Here is a 9,093-nt window from a genome sequence, read left to right as displayed (position 1 = left end):
CGTGTTCTTATTTGACTCCTTATTGTTGGGTATGGGAGGCGCGGACAGTACAATACATAATAAAAGTCATGTTTCCCGCCCCACAAGACTCTGCCCATTCTACCTACAGCAAGCGAACCTCTTCGAAACCCCCCGTTTTATGATTTTCTTCACTAAACTGAAGTTCCCACCTGTAACTATAAATTCCTCGCATCATCGCCCTCTTGTTCCTACTCAATCTCCTTCACAGTTTCCGCTAATTTGTCAATCGGTTCCAATTAAATCTCGATCTCCTCGTGGTTAAAAGCCCCCATGGACGAACGCCAGCTGTCCACTGTCCGAGGTACAACACGCCGCCCATCAAGAATCAAAGACCCCAGGAGGGTCTCACAGGTCTGGCCAAATTCGAAACCCAAACAAAGACTAATCAAAGACCAACGAGATCTTTCAGAGCCGCCGTTAACGAGGCGTCCCGTTACCAAAGCGTCCTCCTCGAGTTAGCGGTTTCATCGGCGCGAATCAGTCAATTGAACCAGCTGCAGTGGACCTAGTGGTTCTCGGCTTACATATTTACTCTTGTTATTTCGCAAAGTACAACGAGAAATAAACATCGGTGTCGAGCAAAAATCCTTCGGTTCGTCGAACCTCTTATCGCGCTTAGACGTCAGTCTGGCGTGGACCAAAAGGATCACTAGTCGCGAATTGTGGATCCACCTCGCTTGCTCGTTCCACAAGGTGCTGTGGGACCTGGAGATCCGTTTAGAATGAACTTGACAAGTGTCTTCCTGTCGCTGGCGCTACTTTGCCTGTCGGGGTGTTCGACGCAGACGCTGAAGAACGACGATTTCGTGAGAAAGAACGATACACGGACGATGGATAGTCACTCGCGGCGATCCAGAGCTCTCATTTTCCTCAAGGATCCCGGGCAACTTCTGGTACGTACCGTCACGGATTGAGCTCGACGAGGCTAACGAACCGTCGCTGAGGCCAATCGAGTAGCCAGTCGCGCGTTGCCTCGAGTGCTCGCGATTGGTTTCTGGCTTTTCTTCTCGTCGCTCGAGTGGAACTGGGCATTCGCCTTAGGTGTATCGGGAAAAGTAGAGGGCTACGGTCCTGTGTTCAGCAGACTTTTTGGCGAGTAATTGAAGAGCAGAAGCTGAGTTAAGGGACACTGAAGAAGTCGATTGTCGGACATTTTTTCTCATTGGATAATGAAATTCGTGAAATGTACATTTTATGTATTTGGAAATATGATTTCTGGAGAGTGATTTAATGGCTTGTTTGGTAGAAAATATTCAGATGAAGGTGAGATATGGTCTGGGTTAGGTCGTATCACGTTTTCGCTGCAGCAATTTCTAGTACCTAATTTCTCTTAATTAACCCTTTGACGAGTACTATATTAAAGTAGTATTAAAGTATGTACTCAAATATGTATAAGAAATGAAATATTCTTTACGTCATGGAACAAAGGTTACTTATAAACCGTGTGTACTTTTCAAAAATGCTTACTCGTCGAAGGCTTAATAGCATCGATGCTACAAACTTCAAAAAATAATAATCTGTTACGAAATTCACACGTGTGAATTTCGTTTTGCTCGACGACAAGCGACGCTATAAGCATCGATCGAGCGCTTATTAACATCCAGAACGGACGTTTAAGCAGAGAACCGAGAAGCTTCGCGAGTGTCGCCGAGAGAAGCTTTGTCGGCACCCACGGCGGAACCCCACTTTGATTATTATCGATTCGCTCAATTATTCCGAAAGAGAAACGTTCGCAGCGGGCTGGCCTCGCGTGAAACCAGCCACCGTTTACGGTCCAGCCGCTCCTTGAATAATTCCCAACCGCGCCACACGTCCGAGGCTCATCCAATTTTCCATCCACTGTGTTTGGAAACGGTCGTCGTTCGGATTACAATCCCGCGCGGCTTGATAGGATGAACGAGCCCGTGACCAGCCGTTCGCGAACCTGCAGCTGAACCCACTTGGACCACTGGATTTCGCTTTGTGCGGTCGAGGAGCTGAGTGGACCGGCCACCGGGGTCCGCAAAAACTTCAATTAGTTGTCCAGAGTCCACCCAAAGCGATTTCAGCTTCATAGATTTAGGTGTCTAAGATGATTCAGTCATCTAAGGGTTCAGACTATTTCATTTCTTGTATCTTTCAGTTTTGATCTTCTGGATTGCCATTTATCCACTTGTAGTTACTGGTGCGAGTTGAAATTCTGTTTGTAGAGTGAGTTCTGGGCTTCTAGAGTCGAGTGTGGTGATTGTTAACAACATCTCAGAATTCAAGCTCTTTTGTTCAAATAGACTAGTTTTCAAAATATAGGCGTGGTCAATTGAGTCGTCTGAACTACTCTGCATTCACTTCTTAAACTTTGCTCGATTCAAACTATTTTCAACAGGATTGATCCTTACCTGCTGTACTTAGACTGTGAATGTTCGTACAAATTCATATCTTCACAGACATAGAAAAAGAAGATAATATATAACTTCCTCGTGTTTCCATTTACAATGAAGCATAAACATCCATTACATTCTAGACTGGCATCCAGTTATTTAGAATGATTTACGACAAACATCGTCCCAACAACCTCTAATTCCGGTAATACTTCTCCCAAGCATGTGTCACGTCGCGATACCTCCGCAAGAAATTAAAATAATAACGGGAGTTCGGGTACGCCGAAGACGACCATGAATAATCCACGTTGTTAATGACAATTGCCCCGCTCGCTCATCGTCCACCCACAAATCTGTCCCGTCTATTAGCATGGCAATTACCCGTGCGGCTCCGCGGGTAATAACCTGTCCCGAAAGACTTGGCGAGCGCGTATAACGTATTTCGATATCCATCTTCCCGCTCCGATATCTCGCATAACACATATTCCGCCTGACCTTTCAGGGTTCATCCAATTTCTGCGCCAGGTGGATACCTATCCGCCTCCCGCACACGTGCGCCAACGGCTACGTGGCTCCCTCCCTATACATATTCATGCGCACGTACACGCGGCATCATGGCCCGGTATGAATTTTCGATAAAACCGCGAATTTCCACGGAGAATCGTTTCGGGCCGCGCGTCTGGGGAGGACAGTTTAACGAGATTCGCGGAGGGCTCGACGGGGAAGGGCGCAAAGCGTTTTTGCATCGAGCCCGCTGCCAATTGTGATCGATACAAGCCCCGGTTTCGACGATATACGTACGTCGCTACCTAATCGCTCCCCGTCTTGGGGTTTGCTCAATTTTTAGATTTCTTTACGTGTCTTTAGTGATGGTACAGATGAGAATGGTTATTAATAATTCTTTGAATGCCCCTCGATTCTTGAACCCTCCCAATAGGGGTTCTAGGATTTTACTTTTTAATAGCAAAGTATGCCTGTGAAGTAGTGGACACTTGAACCACTGTATTCCTCCATGGCTCCACCTTGGAGTTTACTCAATTTGTAGTTTTTTTTTATCCTTCATCGTGAGCCTTTAACGTACTTGTTTGTTCAGGAAAACTAGTCATTAATTATTTCTGAAGTTCAGCATCAGCTTCTCTATGCTCTTCATAAATAAATAGTTTTAGGGAGCTCCTACGTATCCTTACCTTACCTTATATATAATTCTTAAAGTAAAACTTACAAAGTACAGCAAAGTGAATGACAAAAGTTGCAGTCAGGAAACTTACTACCACCCAAAGTATGGACCTTGTTATGGCAAAAGAATCCGAGTTAAATAATTTGACTGAGCTCAAGAGCCATTGATCGCTAACCTTAATAGGAATAAGCTTCCATCTTGTCCATGACACTTCAATTCAAAGGATATGACTATCTATCTAGTAGCTGAATAGATCCTCATCTACCACCCTGAAGACCATCTTCGTTAATGTTTCTTCCAAAGCAATCCACTCTGATTCCACAAGCATTCACCACGGATTCTTGCTTTTGAATGATGGAATCTTGAGGGTCTTTAATAATCTCAGACTCAGGCTTGAAAAGTGATTACTACAGTCAACGACGAACTCTCAACAATTTCTGATTATCCTTGCCCCCGCGATAACACTTCATCAAGCTCTGTTGATGGTATTCCGAGAGATGAGGAGAAGCGATTCCCCGGATTCGTTTCCCGCGCCGGAACGCTCAGACATCGCTGGACTTCAACCCGATCTCGTCCAATTTCCTCTTCGCACTCCCATCGCACTCGTATGAATAACGGCTATAGCCGCGACTTTCCTGATCGAATCTCGGCCCCTGGTAGCTACACGCCAGCATCCCAACGACGGATTTCACGGAACCGTTCCGCAGCCAGGATTGAGCGGGTTTGACACCAGGCGAAACGGAAACACGAAAGAAAACGATGTTCGAAAGTTTTTTATTATTCGTCTGAATGTTTCAGCAGATCGGAAAGGGCCCAAGATAGGGAACAGTTCGACAGAGTTGCGTTTCAATTGGATTCTTTGCACCTTTGCTTTTAGTTAGGGGTAGTAGTATGCTGTAAAAAGGTTGTAGACTCTGTTGTATTCGAACGAATGGCGATGGGAGGATGAACTACCTCTTCGGGATCTTTAGCTCAACGATATCCCATTGTTGTTTTTAGTTAGGGATAGTAGTAGGGTGTAGAGAGGTTGTAGACTCCGTTTTATTCGAAAGAATGGCGATGAAAGGGTGAATCACCCTCTCAAGTTCTTTAACTCAATGATACCCCACTGTTGCTCTCCTTGCTAGCAAATCTTACGGAGGGGTTATCGAGTCTATTAGACTTAAGACGATTGCACTCGAGAGATAGCCTACTCTATCCGGTTCTTTAATTCCGTTATCCCTACTGCTTCGTGGCTTCTATCAAGCAAATCCTGTAAAGGAGCTATAGGCTCTATTAGTTCTCAAACAACTGTACTCGACCAGCAAAGCCCACGAAGAGGCACCCAAGCTCTGATAGATTCGAAACAATTGTTCTCGAATGAGCTAGTCAATTCAGCCCATTCTGATCATCCTCACTATAATTGCAATAGGTGCACATCTATGACAGCTATGAAAGTCATGGCTACAAGTAAAAACTACTCTCGACCAGGTCATCTCTTGGCCAAGAGACTCCAATCAATGAGTCATAAATTAATCTTCATTTTCCCATGTCAACAGTTGATCTTTGGTCTGGGTACCCCTCTGCAACTGGACAGCGAGAGCATAATCATAGGCATCTTCGCCAAAATCGTCTACGACCTGCCGGGCAACGCTACAGATTTCACCGTTCCTGGAGTCTACTACTCCCGCACCCAGAAGAGTAGGTGGAGTATCTACAAAATTCTGGAGAAAGTGGCGGGTCTGTACGGATTCGGAGGAAAAGCTTGCGTGATGAAGGCCATTTGCGAGGTCGCATCCGCTCCTTTCGACGGCAAACACGGTCTGCTTGGACAGTTGTTGCAAGTCTTCTTTAAGTAAGTAAAATACGCAGGCATTCGAGCCGTACGCAAATCCAGGCTTACACAGACTTAATCCCGACTAACCTGGCTGGCTAACAAAGGACATAACGCGCCGCAACGGGACATAATATACAACTTAACGCGCTACAGCAGAGGTACACTCGATGAAAGAATCCCATTCGTCGTGGATACCTTGATCCCTCTATGGCGTGGATCCTTCTTCAGCTTTCAAAAGAGGATTTAGAATATTTCCACCTTTATTATCTGAGCATACGAGACAAGAAGATTCAAAGGTCACGGGAGTTGATTTTAATCCTTCCGGTTGATTCTTTGTTGATCATTCTGTACAAGGAGATCAAGATGCCAGGGATGATTTCTGTGTAGTACCCGAAAGCTGGAGTGTTCCATGAGGGTTCCATTACTCTGTTTTCTAAGCGACTAACTAAGTTAAGGATTCACGAGGTATACCTCGGTCGAAGAATGACTATACTTCCTAAGATTTCTAGGACCGTCTCACCAGCCTATTCAACTATCAATCTTCTCTAAGCTCCACGTCAGTTCCTCAGAAAAAATTCTACACCCTGTCTCGTCAGTTGCTAATCATTGGTTTCAATCCTAGAGCATCAAACGAGGCCCCTCGATCAAACGTAATGCCTTGCGAGTCTCGATCGAGCCGCAAACAGGAAGCTGGACGAAAATCCGCGGCGGGAGTACCGCTGACATAATAAATAACAGTGGATTACAATTGCGTGCCGGTCGTGTAGCGTAGGATTAAACAATGTCCGCACAACGCGACGCCAATTAACAAGAGGGGGTGCGAAATAACTTGGCGGGTTTCTCGCCTATCCGCTCGCATTATTGATCCCGCGAACGCCACGTCGCTCCCTCCCTCCCCTCCGCCCTCTCTCCTCGACCCTCTTTCTCCAACCGAATTCTTTTCCACCCCGTTTCTCCTGCCGCGATCTCTCGCGGGAGGGGGGGCGACGAATTGCACGGGAACAAGTCGTAAAGCGAAGAGAATTTTTGAAAGATCACGTGTGCACACCGATAGTAATTGCGCGAATAATAACCGGGGAACGATGTAATAAAAATATTTCAAAGCGTGAAAGTTTGAGTTTCGGATTCTGTTAACCGAATTCCCTTGGTACGCTTTTTTTATGGAACGGCACCGGTTCAAAGTTGATCGTGTAACCTCGATTAAAATTCCTCGACTTTGGGGTCAAGCGACGAGTTGAATAAATTTTGCGCGCAACTTTAACCCAGAATGACTGTTAAAGTTCTGACCAATACCAACGCTCAATCCGTTCAATAAATCTTGAAAGATACGTATAAAAAAAATGTCAACTTATCGGCATCGACACTCGAAATTTCCCTTTAATTATTGCCTATTCTTTCGTAAATCTTTAACCGCGAGACCAATGATTAATTTCATGGAATTCCAGGCCATCCAGCACCGAGGAGGAGTACGACGAGTACGGGGACAGGGAGTACCGAGCGGCCGAGAGTTTGGGCGAGCAGGTGTCGGGAGAGAGCTGCCACGCCCTTTATCCAGAATGCCGCAGAAGTGTGCTCGACGTGTTTTCCACGGTGATCACATGAGACCCGGCTGGAAATCTGGATTCCAACCTCGAAGACGTGCAGCCAGCTACGCCCGTAATCCTGCTCGTTAGAGCCGCTAACGGATCCGCGTTGTCCATTTGCTCCTATCTCTCGCCATGAACGAGTACCGTTCGATCCCTGAGAAGCTTTCAGAGTGATTCTTCCGGGGCTGCGCAACGATTTTTAACCAGTTTTTGGGGAGACTTATAATCGCCAAGGGGCTTTCAATCCTCTCAACTGTTATCGAGTACAATATCGAGAATATTATTTGATACAACATTGCAGCCCTGTTTTATCTGAATATTTTTAGAAATCTAATCAAGAGACGGCTTGAAATTTTCTATAGGCTTATAGAAACTCCATTGTTAATAAATAATGATCAGCACGTTCCTCAAGAGCATCACAAATCGATAAACACAGCTTTTTCTTTAGCCTTAGACGCAATTCATATTCTTTCTCAGGAATATACTTTGGCGCAACGCTGCAACAGTCTTTGTCTCTTCAAGTAGGGAGATAAACCGACCTCTCGAAATATGATTCGAGTAAAATATTCTGTAATAACTTGTGCATTCCGTTGGAACACGATTCTTCCAACAGGTTGAAGCCGCCCTCCCACCTCCCCGTCGTCGTTGGTTCAACGCTCGATTGTCTTCAAACGATGCCTAAAATTCATCTCCCCGAGCCCCCGTCGGTCGTTTCTCAAGGTGTTGGGGCAGCGAGGGGAGACGGAAGCCGTGAAAGCATTTCTTAACTCCGCCTAGCTTCCGCGAGCATTCCGCCGCGAGCTTCACGGTCCCGAGTTTCATTTCCCTAAAAGTACCCGCAGCAATCGTCGAGTTCCGCCCGGCGGGCTCTCGTCGGAATCTGAAATTAAAGAATCCTCGCCGCTCGCGAGGTTGGTTCGCTTCAAACGAACCGAGTTACTCGCGAGTGGTCCGATTAGAATTCCCGAATACACCGGAAGTTCCGGTCGCGACTTCCTACATAAGAAGAAGAGCTTCCTTCCCCGAATCGAAAACGTTAGGGATTCTTTTCGGAGGGGACCACGGGACATACTGGACTGAAACTTTTCAGGGCTGTTTGACATACTTATGGAAACAGTACTCTAATGTTTTCAATCTGTTTCAATAATAAAGTATTTATCAGTTTCATGAGCAACGATTATTTTTAATTATAGAATTTCTGAAATAATTTGAGAACCATTCCGCAAAGGTTTTTATAGTAATTATGGTGTTGTACCAAAGCAGGTAAACGATTAATCAAGACTGTCCGCGAATGATTTCGAACGCTTAAAATTTTCCTCGTGGCGTTCACTGATTATCATCGATCGAGAAATATCGATGGAAACTGGTTTTCTCAGGAAGTTTCACCGTGCTGGGCTGTGGCTGAACCGGTTGCAAAACGATAATAGCCGGTGTTATAGCACTTTAAAAAGCATAGTCCATTATCGCGCAGGGTGAGCCAAGTAACGTAACGCTTAAAAGCTCCAAGGAAAGTATGTCAGAAGGAGCGAGAGAGAGAAAGAGAAGGGGAGAGCTGGGATCAACATCTGTATAGTATGTGTATATTATATAGAGGAGAAAAACAGCAGAAAGATTATATCCCCGGTGGAGCAGAACGTTTGCCCCAGGATACGAGAACTTAAGGCCTGTAATTTGCTCGTGAATTTATTTAGCCCGCAATAAAGAGCTTGTTTTCAACGACGGGATTATTAATCAATGAACGAGCATCTAATTCGACCGTAAGAAGCTCCTCTTTTCACGTCAGTCTATTAGAGTTAATGGTCGTGCGATGATTAATAAATGAGATAATTTAGTAACACGTTATGCTCCTTTATGTGAAGAAGGTGTAACCTGAATTATGTTTCTACGGGGTATAGATCGAGTCAAATTTAAGCTTATTAAATATATAGCGAAATCTAGATCGTGTGAAATTGTGTCGCGAAGAATATGAGTTTATATTAGAAAACGCTTAAAGTACAAGGAGGAGTAATGGTTATACACAATAAATATACTTAAACGTGAAATAAAATTGGCCGCTGCAAGATATTCGTCACTACTCGAGGCGCGAATTCCACGGGGAAAAACAGAAAATTTCTCGTCGTTACCCCGCGTTTCGCG

The 9,093-nt window shown here is 45.1% G+C and overlaps 1 protein-coding gene across 1 annotated transcript; it reads left to right on the top strand.

The window, feature by feature from the left end:
- The first annotated feature begins 4,976 nt into the window (after window positions 1–4,976).
- Window positions 4,977–6,973, top strand: LOC128873528 (uncharacterized). Its single transcript, XM_054117154.1, has 2 exons — window positions 4,977–5,389; window positions 6,817–6,973. Exons 1-2 carry the CDS (start codon window positions 4,977–4,979, stop codon window positions 6,971–6,973), a joined length of 570 nt encoding a protein of 189 aa, XP_053973129.1.
- The last annotated feature ends 2,120 nt before the right edge of the window (window positions 6,974–9,093 follow it).

The sequence above is a fragment of the Hylaeus volcanicus genome, chromosome 3 (genome assembly GCF_026283585.1).
Source record: "Hylaeus volcanicus isolate JK05 chromosome 3, UHH_iyHylVolc1.0_haploid, whole genome shotgun sequence".
Lineage (NCBI taxonomy): Eukaryota > Metazoa > Arthropoda > Insecta > Hymenoptera > Colletidae > Hylaeus > Hylaeus volcanicus.
Note: the sequence above shows the minus strand (reverse complement) of the source record. Positions and strands in the feature narration are given on the sequence as shown.